The sequence below is a fragment of the Neophocaena asiaeorientalis genome, unplaced genomic scaffold (assembly GCF_003031525.2).
Source record: "Neophocaena asiaeorientalis asiaeorientalis breed wild unplaced genomic scaffold, Neophocaena_asiaeorientalis_V1.1 scaffold633, whole genome shotgun sequence".
Lineage (NCBI taxonomy): Eukaryota > Metazoa > Chordata > Mammalia > Artiodactyla > Phocoenidae > Neophocaena > Neophocaena asiaeorientalis.
Genome location: NW_020173395.1, coordinates 459022 through 480747, shown reverse-complemented (window position 1 = coordinate 480747; position 21726 = coordinate 459022). Strand labels below are relative to the sequence as shown.

Genomic DNA, 21726 nt, shown 5'->3' with positions numbered 1-21726 from the left:
GCAGCTGGGCTGCTTACATGAAGGCTGAAGGCTTCGAGAGCAAGAATTTTAGCTGACGAAGCCTCAAAGGTCACACAAATCCCCACCACTACACGCAAGTCACAAGCCTGCCCACATGGAAGCAGAGGGGACCGGGCTCCATCTCCTGACGAGAAACCAGCAGGGGTCAATCTAGAAGAGTATGTGGAATGCGAGGCATCACTGAGGCTGCCTTTGGAAAACAGAATCTACTACAAGAACATGTAATTCAACACTCTCATTTTATAAATAAGAACATGAAGTTGACAGATAAAATAGGGATATCCACAACAACTGTCTTGACAGGATACCTTCACCTTGACACTCGCCATTTCTAGTAACTCTTTTAAGTCTTGAATCTCCAGGACAACTTGCTATTTTACCTCACTATTAGTTAATTTCGTATTTGAACACATCAAACACTTTTCACATTCATCTCCTGGATAAAGACCATAAGTAGATAAAGTCAAAACTGCCCAAGTACATGAGAATAAGGGAGAGGAATCAGGTAATGCTCTTTCCTTTGTAGTCTAGGAAAATGTAAAACTTCAAGTCAAGTACCTTTTCAAATGTGAGTATTTCATGTGTTCTCCTTCCTCCAGAATCAGAGAACCTTAGACTTGGAAGAGCTCACATGCACGTAGTTCAGACTCTCACCTATTACAAGAATCCCTCCAGGAAATTAACCACGAGGTACATCCTATCCAGCTGGCCAGCTCTGCCGGCCCATGCTGCCTCCCTTCTCTGAGTAGAAATCTTTCTGTGAATTTCATCCATCAGTACTAGTTCCTCCTCTGAAGTTTACCAAACAAATCTGTTCCTTTCCTAGAGGACCCCTGAAACCATTCAAAAGTTCGAAGTCAGGATCTCTCTGTAGTCCAGGCAGAATTTCCTAACTGCTCATCTAATTGTTCCTGTGTATAACATGCTTTCCAGATACCTCTGTCCGTAATGCCATGCTCTGAACACATTCTTATAAAATATGGGACCCAGGCCTGAACAGAACAAATACAGTCACCAGTGCAGAAAACACCTCAAACACCTGCTGCTTTCAGCTGCTTCTAAAGCAGCAGCCCAAGCCTGCATTCAGGACAGTTGCCACACTGCATATTTTGGCTTAGGTTAAACTTGTGGTCAGGTTACATGTCCCAGGCTCTAAGGTAATTCTCATTCAACTGCTACCAGATTAGTTCTTTCCAAGGATTAAATGAGACTTTACATATCTTCACAAAATTTCATCTATTTAGTTTTGGCCAAATGTCCCAGCTTAGAGAGATTATTTTGAATCTTGATTCTGTTATCAATGGTCAAAACACTTGGGACTTCCCAGTGGTTAAGACTCCGTGCTCCCACTGCAGGGGGCATGGGTTCGATCCCTGGTCCGGGAACTAAGATCCTGCATGTCATGTGGCGCAGCCAAAAAATACACATGCTGACAAGAATTACTGATGTCATCATTGCTGGCAAAAAACAAACTATATAAATGTATTATTTATATAGTGTTATTTATCAGTATTAATAAATACATTATATTATTATAACAGTTACATTATTAAAACTAATGTTATTTATTAGTATTATTTATATAGTATTATATATAAATGTATTATTTAGCTTGTTTGTGGGCTTAGTTTAAATTTACCTCTGACTAAAAGGTTCTTCATCATAAGATCACCTTAAGCAAGCACTAGGCTGGAAGGCTGCTCACCTTTTGAATGGTGATGCAGATCTGGGTGAGGCAGGAGGCAGAGTGACAGAGGTTTGCAGGAAGTGGGCACATTCAAATATAAGAGCCCACATCTGGTAAGCCATTTACAAAACTCAACCCAGTTCACAAATACGGGTTACGAACATGAAAATTCAGAACCAGTGAGAAACAGCCTTCATTTCAAAGGTGTTTCAAGTAAAAAATTTAAAAAAAAAAGAGAGAGAGAGAGAGACTTCTTTTCCCAGTGATCTTCCCCTCTGAGTTATTTAGGGTAGTCTATAGAACTAGAAGAAAGACTGGTCTAAAATGCCCCATGAATTCAACCACCCAAAAGAGAAGAATCTGCTTGGAAGTTAGTTTTCAGATTTGACAGTCAGCAAGATATGGGAAAGGGGATTGGTGATGATTAATGAGAAAGGGACACAAACCACAATGAAGTCATGCTTTGGTTCAAAAAGCAAAAGCTATCAGAGGAATGCACGGCAAGTGATCATTAGCTGGGTATCCTGAGAGAACATAAGAAATACATGGTTTCTAATTCAATCAGGTTATAAAGGTGAAGAAATTGACAATTATTTGGCCCAAAGCCTATGCCAGAAGCGTGTTGTTTAGAGAAACAAAGTAGAAATGCTGGTAACACACTCTCAGTCCTCGCTATGGTTTAGGAGTATTTTCTCTAGTGATAAGGCTGAATCAGGAAACAAGCTGGATAGAGGAAGGAAACTGGGAAGGTGGGGGAGGGAAAAAATGAGAGAAGGGAAAAAAGAAAGGAGTATCAGGAAGTTCAACGAGATAGGAACTAACAGAATTTGTTTTTCAGTATCTCCAACTTCAACTTGCAACCAAGTGAGAAAAGACACACACACACACACACACACACACACACACACACACACACACACACACGTGCCTCTAACTCCCAGCAGGCACTGGCCAGCACAAGTACCCGCTGCAGGTCTCATGGGGCCCTAGTAATTTCAATTCAACATATTCAATCATTTCCTTGTCTCCGTAGGAAGTGCATACATCTCCAGTTTAGGCGTACTCCAATCCAGAGTTACCATCTTCCCATGAATATAGTCAGAGTGTAGTCCCTGAAGAGACAGGAAGGCTTTAACTTCTACTGCAATGAAAAACAGTCAAGCCTGTGAAAAACTATTCCAGAGTGAAATGCAATGTTGGAAAACCAAGTTCTGGCAAACAGGATTGATTTTTAAAAACATAAAATGGCATAAGCAAACATTCATTCAATAATCCTTCCTCAAAAATCTACTATGGACACTAGTGGGTTATGCTTGGCATTGGATTGAAATTAGTTGATGGAATTTTCCTGTTCTCAGAGAAGAGGGAGTTATTTACTGATCAAAACATTTCAAAAAGAAAAAAATACTTCAAATATCAACCGTAAAGCTATACAAGCCATGATTTTTAAGATGAGTAACAAGTCTATTTTTTTAAAAACAGAAGTACAATGAAATTTCAATTTACTGAATCCCTACCGTGTGCCAAGCACTGAAGAGATCACACACTGGGGACCCAGGAACAAGTACAGCGTAAGTCCTCTCTCTTTAAGTAGGTCATTGTCCATCCAGTGTATGTGACAGATGAGAAAGTCCACATGTAAAAATACAGTGGATCAGGCTTCCCTGGTGGCGCAGTGGTTGGGAGTCCGCCTGCCGATGCAGGGGTCGCAGGTTCGTGCCCTGGTCCAGGAGGATCCCACATGCCGCAGAGCGGCTGGGCCTGTGAGCCACGGCTGCTGGGCCTGTGCGTCTGGAGCCTGTGCTCCGCAACGGGAGGGGCTGTGGCAGTGGGAGGCCCGCGTACCGCAAAAAAAAAAAAAAAAAAAAAAAATACAGTGGATCGATTTCTTCATTAAATGTATAAAGGTCAGGGACAGAATAGAAGGCGTAATTTAAACTTCATAAACGTGTCCTGGACATCTTGAGTTTAGCTTGGGTTGTTGTTTTGTTTTGATGTGAATCTCTTTTTATTTCTGCATATTATAAGCAACTCGTACTACCCTCACAAAGAAAATTTTCTTTTTTGGATTGGGAAGAGTTTGTTTTGTTTTTATGCATAGTCCTGGATTTAAAGTTTCTTTAGGGTTCAAGGACTCCTGTGAAAATCAGATGAAAGCACTGGACTTTATATATCCAAACACACATGCAGACAGACCCACACACAAATTCTTTACGCAGTTTAAAAGAGTTCACCAACCTCCCCATAATGAGTGTACCCCAAGACACTGCCCAAGGAGCTCTCCCATGCTGACACATTACAGATGGCAAATCTGTCACATTATGATACACCCTATATTTATATATCACTTTACGGTTTGATATACTTCCAGAATTACTAAAGTAAATGACTTAACCGATAACCTTGGGCTTTAGAGACATCAAATGATCTGATTCTACAAGGCGTTCTCGAAAGACCCATGAGACAGAAGACATAAAATCTAGCATGGAAAAGTGCAGGAGGCAGGTCACTGAAACTACAATCAGCCCTTAAAAACCTGGGTATTGATCATCACTGATATGAGCAGACTCAGCATCAGACCGTGAGAGATCCAATGATCCATATACATGATATTCTATTTCAGATCAGACAATTCAATTAGCAACAGTGATTGCTGGGGGGAGGAACTGTGGTGGAGGGAGCGTGACTATAAATGGGGCCAGCATGAGGGAGACGTTCGTGGTGAGGGAACAGTTCTGCATCTGAATTCGACAGTGGTTACAGGATCCACAAACGTGATGACATGGCACAGAACTACACACAGATCGCACCAACATCAGTTTCCTAGTTTTCATCTTGTATGATAGTTAATAAGATGTAACCCCTCTGTACTATCTTTGCAACTTCCTGTGGATCTATAATTATTTCAAAATTAAAAGTTTTAAAAAAACAAAAAGCAAAAAAACCTCATGACGTATTCATTAAGGGCTGCTAATGTTTTGGGGATATATGTGTGTGTGTGTGTGTATGTGTATTTAGATCATTCAGTTCATTTGAGAGACCAGAAAATACACAAGTAACATGGTACCTATGCTCCAGGAACTCAAGCTAGCTTGTTCTTAATTCAGCCTGCCTACAGCTCCAATGACAAAGTAAAATGTTCCCAAAGCTGGCCCAGGCATTTGGTAATATGCTTCCAAACCCCTAACAGTTCAACTCTGATTGAAGGCAAGGTAGTGACGTTTTGAAACTTAAACTATTATTTTCAGCAAAATGAGAATCATTTTTCCACAAAGTTCTGTTAAAATATTAACTATTTATGTCTCTGGCAAAATCTCAAATAAAATATCTACATCATAACTAGATCATTAAAATGCAGATTTTTTTTTTAACACAACAGAAGTTAATTAACATTGGCAGTAGTGTGGTACAGGGGAAAGAGCACTGACTTTGGAGTCAGAGGGATGTGGATTTCAATCCCATCTGTGCCACTTCGGAGCCTGGTAACAGACCTTTCCGAGCCTCTGCAAAAGGTCGATAATGATGCCTACTTCATAAGACAGTTACGAGGATTAAATAGAGAAATGAGTGTCTAGCACAGTGTCTGGCACACAAATGCTTAATAAAGCTGTAATTTCTATGATCGTAACAGCCAGCGGTTGTAGAAATCAGCGGGCTGGGCTTAATGTGAGAGGTATGACGCTCCCCAAGCCTGATGTGGACAACGCCCAAGGTTCTTTAAACCTAGATGCAAAGACAGGATCAGTATCAGCACCTTATCCAAAGCACCCAGAGAGGTAGTACCGCTTTAACATTTCATACCACCATGGTTTCTGAGACTCCAGAATCTGACCTCCAGCAGCGCCTTGGCCTCGGTAATGCCAAAGATTGACTTGAGGCCAATGTTGCTATGGGGGTCAAGGGAGTAAAACAAAGCAATATTCCTGCCAGCTGAACACTGGAGCCAAAAGAGGTTGTGTTTTCAAACAGATCTGATCAAAGGACTCCAGCCCTCAGCTAGAAGGGCTGTTGTAATTAACGTGGTAAGGTTTCTTAGCAACGGTTTACTTAGCAACAACGAAGGTACAGGTATGCCTCAATAAAAGCGAACTCAATATATGAAAATCCATATGTGTGTAAAAGACAAATTTAAAAGTGACTGCTTTACAGACAGGTGTTTTATTTGGTGCCTAAAAAAATGTGATTAGATTTAAGTACATATACACATGCAGGTGTGTGTCAAATGTAAAATACTGCAGAGATAAAAGAAACGAAATTGAGTTATTTGTAGTGAGGTAGATGGACCTAGAGTCTATCTTACAGAGTGTTCACTTTGTTATACAGCAGAAACTAACACACCATTGTAAGGCAATTATACTCCAATAGAGATGTTAAAAAAAAAAAAAAACACTGCAGAGGCCCCATGCGCTCCCTGCGGCACATGTGGCAGTGCCACCAGCGGCAGCGGCATCGCCCGGGAGCTCCTCAGAAATGCAGAATCTCAGGTCCCACCCAGCCCTTGTGAAACAGAACCCACAGCTTAACAAAAGTCCCAGAGGATTGTGTACACATGAGGATTGAGAAGCCCTGCTCTAGGCAATAGTCCTGACACTACAGCCAAGGCTCCAACAGGCAGAGTTACCCGTCAGGGCCTCTACTAGTGGTTCTCAAGCCTTACTCCTCATTACACGGCAGAATAAACACCTGAATCATCTGGGTAGGATATCTTTTCTTTTAATTAAAAAAAAACAAACAAAAGGGCTCTCTCTTTTTTTTACGTGCTGATGCCCAAACCCTAACCCAGACTTTGGATTTCATTGATCTGGGGTGGGACCCTGACAAGAGCAGTTTTTTTAAAGCTCCTCAGCCCATTCTTGTGCAACCGTGGTGGAGAAGCACGGCTCTAGAGCAGGAGCTGCACCTTGATAGGACACAGCCTCTCCACCAAGCAGGATCTTAAATGCATCAGCAGAATGAGAGGTTACGATGTGCCTGGATATCATTCTTGCACAAAACACAGAATTATATCAAGTTTGGTCTTCTCCACACCAAGTGTACCAAAATAGATTTTCCCTGGGCTAGTACTAGGGAACTGTTTCTGGAACTCCTCAAATACAGGGGAACGGCTCGCTTTAACCAGATCATAAACGACTACACCGCCAAAAAGTCAAGTACCGTGCAGTGCTGAAAAACCTTATGGCATCCCACACCAGTAAGCCCTCAGATAGATAGCGATCAGAGGATGAGAAACCTCTGATCTCCTATAACAAAAAGCTTTCCTGTGCTTACCACATAAATTCTTTTAAAGTTCTACCAGAAGCCCATAAATAATATTTCCTTCCCCGATCTGTTCAACTGTACAATTTCAAAGAGGATGCTGGAGAGAGAGGACGCTGGCTGGGGGCAATGAAGGCTGGCAGCAGGGAGAATCAAGTAATCCAAGGCAAGGATTCAGAAAAGCCGGTGCAGCGGGAATGCACGACTGGGAGAGCTGGGACAGAAAGACAGTCCCCGGGGACCCAGGGAGGGGTGTGGCGCTGAGGTCAAGGCGCAGGGTGTGGCCAGGCGGGGTTGTTAGGGCAGAGCAGAGGCTCAGAGAGCATCCCTGAGGGTACTGAGGACGCTGGAAGGAGGGGAAAACTGAGATAAGCCAGGGGGTTGGTGAAGTCCTTGGTGAACCAGGCAGAGGGCCTAATCCACATCCCACAGGAACCAGGGAGGGGCGGAGCAGAGGTGTGACCAGAAGCTGGGTTGTCTGATGACCCTGGCTCTTTTTTTCAACAGCCTCCTGTGAATGAAGCATCCAGTGCAGCCTGAACTCGGGAGGCTCCCTCCCTAATGACCCACCTGCCTGGACATAACTCAGCAGAGCTGCAGGAAGTACTGCTCAGCAGGCCCCGGGGCCCAGGCCTCCCTCCTCTGTCCTCATGGCTACACATGAGGGGGCAGAAAAGTGCTGAAAGACTAGGAGTTTGGTCCTAACCCACAAAGGAAGTCACCAAACAAAATTTCCAATAACTGGTAATTCTGAAGTCTTTGAAAATTATATTAAGTAACAAATAGCTACCATCCTGGAAAATTTTCTGACAGTCTGGAGAAATGTCAGAAATAAATGAAACACGTCTTTTTTGCTCTGTAGTCATCAGGGCCTTGACTAGGAACCAATAAAGGAACGTGAGTATGACACATCAGATTAGCTGAGTGATAGTTACCATAGCCAGTGAGAGCAACCATGTATTTCAGATTTTCATAGATATCAATAAGATCAATTTTAAATATTTTTATCCCATTATCTCCAGAAATGCATATTCTAAGAATCCTAATATTCTGATACACAAACGACATCCAGGGCTGCCTCTTACAGTTGGAAATGGCACAAAGAACTTCGTGCTGTATTACAGAGCCCAATTTAATAGTTAGGATCATGAATTATGGTGCAGTTTAGTCACTCGATTCTTGTCTTCTAGTTTTGAAACAAACAATATTGTACAACGGAGGGAATACCACATCTAAATCCCTTCCAGATTCTCCATGCCGATCCAACACTGTCTCAAAACGCCTTTCAAGCGGAAGAGCCCAGGACTGAGCGTGAGTCTGACCGTCTTCCCCACAGCCGCGCTCCAGAGAGAGCTACGCGGTCTGAGCAAAGCGAGCAAAATGGCTGCCTGCAGCGAGCCCCTCCCTCTCTCGTGCAGCCGGGAGATGCTGGCCCCGTTGAATCCATCAGCAACAGGCGTTCTTCCCGGAGGTTAGCCTAGTCCTCACACCAGGAGGGAAAAAAGCCCAGAGAACACACATTCTTTTTAAAGTTCCTCATAATACATATCATCTATCAAGTATTACTATTCAGAGGACACCATTTAGCCTTTGTATGAAGCCTCTAGAAGGTTTTTTTGGTAACTGCCTGGAAAGTACTATGAGTAATAAATATACATAGTTCTATACACAGTTGAAAAATCAATCGTATGTGGTTTAATACCTCGGGAGTCTTCTTATTCTGTCTTTTCCCAAAAATGCAGTCAAGATCTGTTTGGCTCCGAGACGAGAGATCCTTCCCTAGAAAAACATGACGCCTTCAGTAATATATTCTTTCTAAAATAAGGAATACAAATATAAACCGTGAAACTCCTGAAAGCAAGATGGGTTTTGGAAAAGAAATAAACAATTTTGTAAACTACTGACCTTCTGTTTCCCCTTCACAGATTACTGCAATTAAATAAATTTAAAAATCACTTAAAAATCAAATAAGTGAACCAGAACCCTTGATTTTCTCTTAATGTTAGAAACTGCCCTGAGCATGGAGATCGAGAGGAAAGCTCAATTCTACAGCAGCTCTACTACTGGTATGCCTTCAAGGTATGATTTCTGGACCTCTGGGCTCCCCACTTAGAAAACAGATCCTGTTTACTTCAAGGAGACATGAGCTACTTACTTAGGATTATGAAATGCAGGATAAAAAAAATGCTGCTAAGAAATGTAGCTCCAAAACCCCACATGAGCACAGGAACGAGAACATACTGCATTTGACACATAGAAGCTCAATAATTAATTGAATGAACGAAATTTTTTTAATAAATGCAAATAAAATTCATTGCATTAGGGTGAAAGGGTTTCAGATTTTTCTCTTTAATTTTTTTTACTGTAATAGCTATATCATTTTTAAATAAAAGGATACATAATAAGAGTCGGAAATTAAATGGCTTCTGGCAAAAACAGTGTCCAAAGGATCCTTGATTCTTATTAAAAACCCTAAACTCTTTAACTTAATTTCAAACCCACAAACCAACTAATTTAAAATTCACTTCTACGGAATTTCCACTTCTACCAATAATACCCTGTGAGCAGTGGACCAAATCTAGTCCCATTTGTCAACTTCACGGTAAATGTATTCTAAAATGTAACTACTACATATAAAGTCTTCAGGCTCCGGGGGAGTGAGGCTCTGGGTTAGACACCAGAGTCTTTGTTCTGCGTTGGAAGCCTGAGCTCCACTGTCACAGACCCACTTATCTTCTTGGTTTCCTGCAGCAAACTGACTTGGCAAAGTACCGTCATGACCCAGAAGGGTTCTAGTTCACTGACTATCACTGGGGCATTCAAATATGATATTGCTCAGTGACTCCATGAAATTAAAAAAAACAAACACCCTTCGATTTAATGCAAAACCAGGCGCCAAAACCAGTTTCCTAGGCTGCAGTACCAGACTCATGGGTCCTGTCAGTGCAACCTGTTCCTGCCAGGAGGACAGGCTCGTGCGTGGCTCTGTGCTGCTCTCGCCTCTCTTCCTGAGCTGGAAATAAATGAAGCTTCCTGGTTCTACCTGGTTATTATGTAGAACCCAGACAGAAGACCCCAAAGGAAAGCTACTCGACGGCAAAATGAAGCCTATCCCAGATGGGAACTCAGAAAATGAACCAGAAAAGCAGGGAATAAAACTGGTGGGGAGAAGTGGACAACGTTCATGAGGTCTGAGATCTATTCCAAGCTTTGCCCTCAGCAGAACCCATTCTGCACGGCAGAGCACATTCAGGTGGCAGTTTCTAGTTCAGAAAAAGGAGTTGTACTGAGTTCAAAATACGTGGCAGCCACCCATCCCTAAGCTAGCTCCTGAAATGGAAGAGATACCCTAAAAGAAATGCAAATGACAATCTCTTTTACAGCAACTGAACTAAAAGGAATGCTGCAGGGGTTAAGGAAGGGAGGGTACATGCAAGATGACAATTCTAAAACGGGATGTCAAAACACGAACACGCAGTGATGAAAAACAAATCTAGAATCAAAGGGAAAGCTGTCAAGCTAGTAGAGAATGTACCAATGAAGGCGCAAGTGTTTCTAAAGTTTTGGTGATGGGTTCTCATATCAGAAATGTCTACCCTTTAGCAAAGTTCACTTAAGTAAATGTAGAAACCAGGATTGTTACAGGCCTTGCTCTGGATTTGATCTGGAAAACAAAACACAGAGAAGAATTAACAGAGACCAATGGAAAGGAACTTAAAGGTAGATAAAACTGTGAAGATGGAAGTGATGTTGAAATAGTTATTAGTTAATGGTCCTGGCTGAATAGTTTACAAATGTTATAAAATTATGGCCAGTTTTGAATAAAATATACATGTTAAAAATGAGTTTGAAAGTTACTGGCCTCAGTTCTGAATGACGGTCAAATCACAGCAAATACTGTTGATAAACTTGTCTCAGAGAAAATGACAGTCAAAAAACTGAACGGAATAGGAAGTATATGTTATCTGCCTGGATTTGGTTTATTTATCTACCAGTCTTCAACTGTCCGTATCATTTCAAGGACCGAGGAGAAAAGGTTCTAGTAGCCAAGCTGATGTAACAAAGTCCATGAAAGGATGATCTGATACTTTCAGAGAACAGCAGTTTATTTATGATCATTTTAGCTGTTTTTCTAATCATGAGGATTATCAGGTGTTCCTGTCTATCAGTGCAGCAAATTGGAAGAGAGGAACATGACCGCAGCCAGACACCCTTACAACACCAAGAAGTCCATATGGGAAGCAAATAAAACGATAAAAAATAAACGTAAGAGCTTAATAATCATGGAAATTTGGAACCTCTTAGTTTAAGGACAAAAGTCACAGAGAGCCCAACAAGCGCTAAGGCGAAAACTGTATTATAGCACTGTATTATATCCAGGACTCAAACAACTGAGTTTTTCTACTCAGAGTAAAGGGGCAAGGGTAAGGAAATGCAGGTTTGAGAAATATGTTTGTTAAATAAAAAACACTGAAGGGTTACGTAGGTAGCTTCACTTGCTTAGAAAATTTATTTGCATTCCCCAATCAAGAAGGATAAAACAAATATTATATTTTGATTTTGTTTTTTAATGAAAACACACAGGACTGATAATAAGCCTAGGGCAGAAGATTAAGAAAACTTCACTGAAAGGGTAATAATGTGAGAAAATCAGGAAACCTGAGAGAATCAGAGCAGGGGGTAAAAATAAGTGAGACCCTCACAACCAATAATAAGACAGTCGGAACTTCTTAAAAGCCTGCAGTGGTGCTACTTCACAGTTAAATGTCAAAAGAGCCAGAGCCTGAAGAGGAAACGGAACACCCATCACCCGAGCCTGACAGCAGGGGGCCAGCTGGGCCAGGACACTACAGTCCACGTCCAGACCAGGAGCCGACCACACGGACACGCACTCTGAGTGTAGTTTCCTTGTTTAAGGAGTGAAGTATCACAAATTGTCACAGGAATGAGAAGCCTGAATAAACTACCACAGTGAAGCCACACAAGTACAGTGTACACAACCTTCCACCCACCCACTACATGACTGGGAGCAACAAGCAATGCTCTCTGGACAACGTCTCACTGTACAATATTAAAAACCTCGAAAACGGCTTTGGAGAAATTTATATTTTCCCTATTGTTTTTTCTCTGCAGATATGGCCTTGCCAAACATTTTTCAAATTAAAAGAAACCACTGCTGAAGTTAGGCTTTTAAACAAATATGGATGAAACTAACATTTTGAAATTATGTAATAAATGATGTCAAATTTAAATTATAAATTTAGGACTAGAGAAAGGAATAATCATGTATCAGAACTAAAATGCTACAGCCAATATTTAGGCAGTAACCAATTTTACAATGCTATTTGCTACCGTAATCTTTATCTTCACTCTTCACACCAGGCTAAATAAAATGCCGTCTTTCCATGTTTTAGTTTCCTGGACCATAGATGGAGTTACAGTATGAATCATCCTCATTAAACAAGTGAGTTAGTTACTGTACTACGAGCATACCCCATGGGCAAAAATCCTTATCATCCACTATGCTGTGCACATCAAAATGTCCACACAACGGCATCATTTCTGGTAAGCTCTAAAGCACAACCTATTTTAGAACTCAATAATGACTTAAAAATCTTTCATTTCACAAAAATGGAAACTGAGGCTAAAAGAGGGGAAGAGGTTGAGTGATTTGTGTGAGACAGTCATGGCCAGAATCCAGTTTCCTGTGGCCTAAGATAGTCCTCCTTGGAGGAAACTGAGAGGTTATCATTCACATCCAGTGACAACAGCTGCTCTACAAGGAAAGATTTCTTTCAGTAAGTTAAAGAACTTTAAAATAAACGTTTGGGGGACTTCCCTGGCAGTCCAGTGGTCCAGCATGGAGGCGCTTCCACTGCAGGGGGCATGGGTTCAATCCCTGGTCAGGGAACTAAGATCCCACATGCCGTGCCGCATGGCCAAATAAATAAATAAATAAAATTAAAAATAAATAAATAAGTAAATAAAAATTAACTTTCACTGTGAATTGCTGAGATGGACGGTAAATGAGTATTTTCCTCACTACCTGGATTTCTGCCTCCCTCTATCTTTCCTATTTACTCCCAATCTGCAATTCCTCTATTTTCCACTCAATCTTCTCTGCTACCTTTGTTACAACATATGTTGAATTACCCTCCCTACATACCAATGCCCCCTGCTCCCCAAACAAGGCTAATAAATAAGCAAACCTCATTTTAAAAGAGAGGAAAGGAAAGCACAACACACCAAGCAGGCTGATAGGGTCACCTGGCAAGGGGGTGGCTTAACTAGTAACAGAAAGGAGATACTCCCGGCATCCATTAGATTAAAGAGGTTTATCCCAGCTTCGGCAAATGCTTCAGATGAAATCATGCATGTAGTCAGGTACAAAAGGAAAATGAGAAGATTCTATTCTCAAAAGTCAAAGCTTAAAAGGCTGCCATACTACCCAAAAGTCACAGCGCACTTTTAATTTCATTTGTGCTCAGCACCCCTCCTGCTGTATCTATTTTTTGTTTTTTTCCTATAGGGTCTAATGAGAAGGAGGGATATTTAAGGGGTTGGGTATGAAGGGACCATTTAGCCTCTCCCGACAAGGACAGAGGGGCCAACAAGGATTGCTTTCTGTCCTGCAGCAGGTCGGGGTGGAGAGGAACCCTGCTCAGAAGCCATACGGGAGAACGACAAAGGTTCTACCCTGACAGAAAGAAGAGAGGTTAACACGACGAGCCAGACAAGCCATACCTGCCGGGACAGGGAAGGGGAAGCCCCAGTCTCTCCCTGCACGCGTCCCTGAAGCCAATCGGCTCTCTCCTCCCTTCAGCTCTGCCATGAGCCCTCCCTCAAACCAAACCCAGTCTACCTTTTGGGGTCCTGGCTCCAAAGGAGAGCCACCATTAACAGTTTAGAGTAGTGAGAATTCCAGTGCCTACTGCTATTCAGCAGGGTTCTAGGTGTCAGGGAATTCCCAATCATGCCAACGAGACTAAAGCAAAGACACGTGCTTTTCCTGGCATACAGAGGTAGAAACACACATCCACTCTCCCACAGACGAACCATCAAATGGTGACTAGATGACATAGTTGTCACACTTACACTTTAAGTATATTAATGTAATAAATAACGTTTTGTGCCTGAAAAGTACACTTAGTACACAGCACAGTTCCATGGGAACACATCTGGGGAGTTGATGAGTTTAAGGTAAATGGTTTCTTTCCAATACAAGACTGCCACCTAGTGGTTAAAGAGGACACCTGCACCCACGACTGACCGTGTAGGTACAGCACTGGGAAGGGAGTGGGGAGGTGGTGATGAAGGAAGACATGTTTTCTAACACTATTTTTGCAATGACCATGGAACACCTAAGTTAACACTACATGAAACACAGAAACGGTGTGGCATAATAGAAGAGTCAACTCGGGAGTGAGATTTTTCATACTGGAGATCTCAACATGGCGCATAATTCTCTAAATTGGCACATTTTAGGAGCTGTTCAACACCAACATTAAGCTCTGAAAAACAGGAAAATGTAAATAAAAATGTTGAGCGATAAATTAAAATTTTCTGATCTAGCCACATAAAGTCCCTTTTCTCTTCTAAACAGCAAGTTAGCTTCCACACTCAGCTTTTTACCAAAGGTCTGAAGCCGAATCTGGGGCCCACCTCAGAACGAATGAGTCTGCGTCTGCACCCTAACAAGACCCCCGGGGACTCACAGCAAGAGCTGAAACGTCAGCGCTGCTTTAGATCAATCCAGTCAGTGCGGGCCTCCTTCCCCATTTTGTAAGTAAAACAAGTGATGCTGGTGAAGAGCTAAAAATGCTTTAAGAAATCCAGTGTGAACACAGAGATTTCAAACAAGTAAAGAAATGCTTAAATTTTACCTTTTGTGAATTTCATATAATGAACACGGTTTTTGGAGATTTTGGACTTCTCTTCAAGGCTGAAAGATTTCTTTTCCTTGTTGTCTGAGGAGTCTTTTAAAAAAGCATGAAAAGCATTACATTAAACTCTCTGCATTCCATTCTCATTCTCTTACAGTGACACAGTCTTATTTAAATAAAATCCTATGAGACCTATTATTACTGAACTCTAAAAATGAATAGAAATATTCTTAAACTGTGTACTATGGATCTGGCAGGGCTATTCTCCAGAAGTTTATAACATCCTGGAGGAAGAGAAATGAAAACTTCTGTTCACACAAAAAACCTCCACATGAATGTTCATGATAGCTTTATCTGTGATAGTAAAATACTGGAATTAACCCAAAATTCCTTCAATGGATGAATGGCTGAGCAAATTCTGGTACTCCCTTATATGGGACACTACTCCACAATAAAGAGGAAGGAGCTGTTGATGCTGTGCAACAACCCAGATGGACTTCAAGGGCATTATGCTTAAATGAAAAGGTCAATCTACATACTGTATGATCCACTTAGACTGTAACGTTCTTGAAATGACAAAACTACAGAGATGGAGAACAGATGAAAGGTTTCTAGGGACAAAGATGAAAGCGGAGTTTGGAGGCTGGAGGGGTAGAAGGTGGGTGTAAATACAAAAAGGCATCATGAGGCAGCTCTTTTGTGGTGATGAAGCAATTCTACACCTCGATTGTGGTGATGGCTACATGAATCTATACATGTGATAAACGTACAGAGCTACACACACACACATACACACACACACAAATGAATGAAGGCTAAAAAAAAATAGTGAAAACTGAATAAGGTCTGCGTTCTAGTTAATAGTCAACATGAGTGTCAATTTCCTAGTTTTGATGTTATGCTACGGCTATCTTAGATGTCACCGTTGGGGGAAACTGGGTGAATGGTATTCAGGACTCTTTCTACTACTATTTTTGCAATTTCCTGTAAGTCTATAATTGTTTCCAAAAAAAAGTTCTTTTGAAAAGTGAATAAAGGTAAGACAGATTAAGGATAATCAAAAACAGATTAGAGATGCTAATCAGGTAGAGCATGAAGGCGCAGAGCTGGCACTGAGCCACTGCCTCAAACACCACATTTCACTGGAGGCTCGCCTTTCAGGACAAAAGCAACAACAAAAACAAATCATTGAGGAATAAACTCATGTGGTGACTCCTTTGACAAAACAGGAAAATGTGAGCCAGAAAGCAGTCTTAGTCCTTTGCCTGAAATATCAGAGCACGTAGATCCAGGGTGAGAGTCAGTGACAGGATTCTCAGTAGCTGCCTGTGCTCCCTCATCTTTATCTATTTGTCAAGTTTAGGTAGCAGAAAGAGCACATCATAGGTAGAAAAGAGACTGAATTTTCCTATGGTTATGTCATAAGGAAATATAAATACGAGGTTAGAGAAAGGAGAAAAAAGGAAATTTTCACCATAGTAGTGAAGCGAAACAAGCACATGTCCATTAAACACATTAGCTAAGGGTAATCCCTCCCAGGAAATTAGTCATTTCAAAAGCAAAGTGTAAATTACATAGCAAGGCTCTGAAGGATGTTAAGGTAGATGTTTCAAGCTTTCAGACAATGCCTAGCACAGCTTAATCACATCAACAACCTGAAACATTCTCCTCCGCGGTCACTTCCCAAGATCAGCTTGGGACTTTTTCAAAAACATCCCACCAGGAAACTTTCTGCTCTTTTCTGTGGCCAAACACTTTACGTAGCACATAACAGTCTCAATTTTTTTTTTTTTTTTTTTTTTGCGGTACGCGGGCCTCTCACCGTTGTGGCCTCTCCCGTTGCGGAGCACAGGCTCCGGACGCGCAGGCTCAGCGGCCATGGCTCACGGGCCCAGCCGCTCCGCGGCATGTGGGATCTTCCAGGACCGGGACACGAATCCGTGTCCCCTGCATCGGCAGGCGGACTCTCTACCACTGCGCCACCAGGGAAGCCCAACAGTCTCAATTTTGATGTTCCAAACACAAACTACCATGCACAGTACCAGCTTGAAGTGGCTTTTACCCACTGAAGGCTTATTAAGCACCAGGCGCTGGGCTGTAAGCTTTCTGTGCCATCCTGCATTCCATCTCGGCAACTGCCCTGGAAGGTAGCTGCTAAGACTAATAAGCCGACTTCACAGGGCACTGAAGCAAGAGGGCTAAAATAAGGCCCATCAAGGCGGTGGCTATGACGGAACTGGAACCCAGGCAGATCTGCATGAGAGCACAGATCCTTAACCTCCACACTGTGTGCCAGCGGAGCTGCACTCACACTTCTGGGGACGTGAGAACCTCCTGGGAGCTTCGCCACCTTCCGAGCACACAGCCTTTCCAGAGCAAACCCGAGCCTGGACACGGCCTAGGGGAGCAGTTTCTACCTGGCTGTCCACACACACGCTTTCCTAAAGCTGCTCTGTTCTGTGTGGATGCATCAATCTGGTCCTCCTTCTTTGCTTCTCCCCTGCGTCCTCCTCCCACTTTACACAAGGGGAGCACAGCTCTCCTCTCACCAGGATCAATAAGGAACAAGCCGCAGTACTGGTGTCATGGAGGCGTCCTTTAATCAAAGCTGCAAACCCAGCACTTCCAAAAAGGTTTTACTGTTCTAATAATTACTTGTCAAAATTTATTATGTCCTGGTTTTGTGCATTATAATCTACAAATTAATAAAGACAACCTAATCCAAAGTAAAAGTATTTACCCTTAGGCCTTGGGGCTATGAGAAATAAACCCAAAATTTATATGTGTTTGTTTTGTAGCTGAGAAGCATAACAGGGTAATGAATTTTTCAAAGTTCAAGCAAAAAATATATTAACATATTATGGGACATATACAAGGGAACTATTTCAGAGGAAAAGAAAGTAGGAAACATAATATCTCTGAATATTAAAGGACTTACTTTTCTGTTTCTAAAGAGATGACCATGGATATCAAATTGCTCTGGTATTTAACATCCACTGGATACATTTGGGACTGATGGAACGCTTTTATTTTAAAATGCCAATTTTCCCAATAGGCAGATATTATATTCTTTGTAACTATTTAAAGCTGTGATTAAAAACATTATAGATGTTGATCTAAAACTGTGAGATAGGGTATACTGTTTTTCGAAATTCCCTCAGGAGCCCTGGGAGCAAAAAAATTTGAAGGTCCCTGTCCTAAACCACACCTTCGTGGATGACAGGTTATCAGCATCCCAGTTTATTTCCAAAATATTTAAAATCACAAGGGACAAGATACCTGACAGAAGTAAAAAGCATTTCTTAAAACCATGACATAAGTCTATCAAAAAGCTGAATTGAGTCTGGGAGTAACTAATTGAGATAGGATAATTTTTAAAAATGAAATTTTAAAGAATATAGAGATTTTTGTGTCCCACAAAGGAATAAGGGTTATTTCTATAATCTTTGCAAGATTCTATGAAGAGAATAGTATAGAATTTCTGTTTAGTTGAAAGGCAAACTGTGTTGATTCGGTAAGCAATCTTAAGGAACTAAAAATATTATTATACCAGAAAAATATGTTACTAGGTTATCGTGTCATCTGCTTGTCAGCTTTAATTCAAGTAATAAAACCAAAAATTCATTTGGATGAAGATACTGTATTTACCAAAGATGACTTGGCAGAAAAATAATCTCAGCTCTCCTGATCCATTTCCCGGCCAGCTTTTCTGTTAAAGGACTATTCTAAAGGCTGGACTGTACTGAGTGAGACGGAGGCAGAGCTAACAGCCCTGTCCCTACTGCAGGGGTGCAGTACCCTCTAGTGGTCTTGAGGTGGAAGTTAACCTACAGATCAGTAACTCAGTTAATGATTTACTATACTTCTATGGCTCTCGCAGAAAAAGACTCAGCCTGCACAGGTGAACCTGTGGATGGGGCTGCACACGGACAGGCACCACCACCTGGAGTCTGTTATGCCCTCGCCACCTTCCTGACAAATAACACAGGCTTCCCCGGGTCACTTTCAACACTTCCCTGACCGCCCTTGTGGGAATCCATCAGGAAGGCCCGGCTGCAGTGATTGTGCTCAGCCTGGGCAATCAGCACCAAGGGACCTGTCCCGAACCAGGGTTTTCATGGCTATTACAATGGCATTTCTCAGTTAGCAAACAGTAATCAAGATACCATCAAATTGGAAAAAAGTAACTTTCCAGCTATCACTGTCAAATCTCAAAAGCGAACTGCTCAAAATCTGCTTTCTCTTTTCCACAGCTCCAAAAATGAATCTCATAGCACCTTCTTTTATGGAATCCTGGTGTGATAATTTATGGGCATCCCTATCACTTGAAAAGTTACAAAGTATTCTCTAACTCAGTACATCAAAGGAGAAAGTTATGATACCAAACAAGGTGAGAATTTTCCCTGTTCAAGAATGAACGTGTGGGGCTTCCCTGGTGGCGCAGTGGTTGAGAGTCCGCCTGCCGATGCAGGGGACATGGGTTCGTGCCCCGGTCCGGGAAGATCCCACATGCCGCAGAGCGGCTAGGCCCATGAGCCATGGCCGCTGAGCCTGTGAGTCCGGAACCTGTGCTCCGCGACGGGAGAGGCCGCAACAGTGAGAGGCCCACGTACCGCCAAAGCTTCCTTGGTGGTGCAGTGGTTAAGAATCCACCTGCCAATGCAGGGGACACGGGTTCGAGCCCTGGTCCGGGAAGATCCCACATGCCGCAGAGCAACTAAGCCCGTGCGCCACAACTACTGAGCCTGCGCTCTAGAGCCCGTGAGCCACAACTACTGAGCCCACATGCTGCATCTACTGAAGCCTGCGCGCTTAGAACCCGTGCTCTACAACAAGCAAAGCCACCACACTGAGAAGCCCACGCACCGCAACAGAGACCCCACTCGCTGCAACTAGAGAAAGCCCGCATGCAGCAATGAAGACCCAACACAGCCAAAAATAATAAATAAATAAAAATAAAATAAAGTTATTTAAAAAAAAAAATGAACCTGTGAATGCCTCTAGGTAAAAGAACCCAGACTCAAGAGCTTCTGCCTCCATGACGATGGTCACAGTAAAGGCCACCTCAAGTCTGACACCTTAATCATGTCATTGAACCTATTTATGAAAAGTGATGGCCATTATACAACACCAGATTTTCATTAAGGTAGACGTGGATTCCTGATACTCAACTTGTTGCATCTGTACTCTTTAGTTAACCTTCATTACAGGTTTAACATGACATAAATTACTCTTGCCATGTTTTACCTCCAGAAAAGGGCCCATGCAATTTTCAGGAATCTTTTATCACCACAAACATCACCACACGTAGGAGTACTTAAAGTCTGTACAATTAGTTATAAAGCAAACCCCTCGTTACCACCTCCAGGGTTAGAAACAGAACACTACCTGCATCTAGAAGCATCCTGCACCCCTGTGCCTCTTCCTTCTGTAACAGGGGTTCTCAGCCTTGGAATTACTGCATTTGGGGCTGAATAATTTGTTCAGGGCAAGGAGGAGAGACAGAGCTGTGCTGCATCTCCGGCCTCCCGACCAATGTCAGCAACGTCCCCCCAGTTGTGATCACCAAAAATGTCCACAGATATTGTGAAATATCCCATGGGAGGCAAAATCATCCCCAGTTGAGAACCACTGTCCTAACAGTAACCATTACCATGATTTTGGGGATAACCACCCTCCCCCTTACTTTTCGTTCTGGTTTTAACCATTCTGGGGGGAGAGGGGCTAATAGCCATAGAAAGTGCCTAAAGCACAATGTACTCACATACCTGTGTAACTACCAACTGGGTCAAGAAACAGAACAAGAATAACAGCCCAGGAGTTCCCCATGAGCCCCTTCTCAATCCCAAACCCCTCCCCCTCCCCAAAGGTGATCGCTGTTGTGACTTTCACAGTAGAGTACTCACTTCTACTACGAGTAACTTTATAACAAGAGTTATAACAAAATAACTTTGTTTTAACAAAGTGACAAAATAACTTTACCACCCAAGTCTAGTACCTAAATATCATATTTCTGCATTCCATTTGAAGTTCTATGTAAGTGGAATCACACTGCATGTTATGTATCCCACTTCTTTCAGTCAACATTGAGTTGATGAGAGTCTTCGACACCAGAAGCAAACTACCGCCTGTGGACCAAATCCGGCCCACCACCTCCTTCTGTAAATAAAGTTCTATGGGAACATGGCCACACCCATTGGTTGCTGCTCTTGCTGCTTTCGTACTCCAACAGCCAAGCAGTTGTGACAGAGACGCTTCGGTCTGCAGAATATCTCTTTCCTTTGTGGAAAGTCTGCCAAACCCTGCCCTATACTCTCACATGTAACTGTACTTTATTCTTCATTTCTTTGTATTTACAAATGTGGCAGTCTACTTTTCCGTTCTATTGTTGGCGGACATCTGGGTTATTGCCAGTTTGGGGATACTACAGATAGTGTTTTAAGTATTCTTTCCTTCTGACTGAAGGATGTACATCCTTGGAAATTGCATTTATGGCCTACTGATGGTAAACTTTTTGTCTGAAAATTTATTCTTGAAAGATATATTTGCTGAATGTAAACGTCTAGGTTGCCAGTTATATTTCCCTCAATATATTACTCCAATGTCTTTGGCTCCCATTGTTAAGACTGTTGCTTCTTTGAAGATAATAAGTATATTGCCTCTGGCTGCATTAAGAATCTTCTCTCTCTTTTGTGTGTGTGTGTATGCTGTTCTGCCATGATGCTATGTTGTCACATCTGTTATTACATTTGCGAGTAGAGACTTTTAATGTAATCTGCATGGATTCTCTCAATTTTCTTAATCTGTGGATTTGCTTTATCACCAGTTCTAGACAGTCTTCAGCCTTTATCTCCTTAATTTTTTTTTTCAAAGTACCAT

General features: G+C 42.1%; 1 protein-coding gene across 2 annotated transcripts in view; it reads right to left on the bottom strand.

The window, feature by feature from the left end:
- The window catches only part of PINX1 (PIN2 (TERF1) interacting telomerase inhibitor 1), an 84113-nt gene that overhangs the window by 52535 nt on the left and 9852 nt on the right, over nucleotides 1–21726 (bottom strand). For both annotated transcript variants that reach the window (XR_003003487.1, XM_024746939.1), the window contains exons 5-6: nucleotides 14848–14940; nucleotides 8667–8743 (exon numbers count right to left, since the gene is read on the bottom strand). Coding sequence is in view for 1 of the 2 variants with exons in the window: in XM_024746939.1 (XP_024602707.1) it covers nucleotides 8667–8743; nucleotides 14848–14940 (170 nt within the window). In the remaining variant the exon portion in view is untranslated. The remainder of the gene's footprint in view (nucleotides 1–8666; nucleotides 8744–14847; nucleotides 14941–21726) is intronic.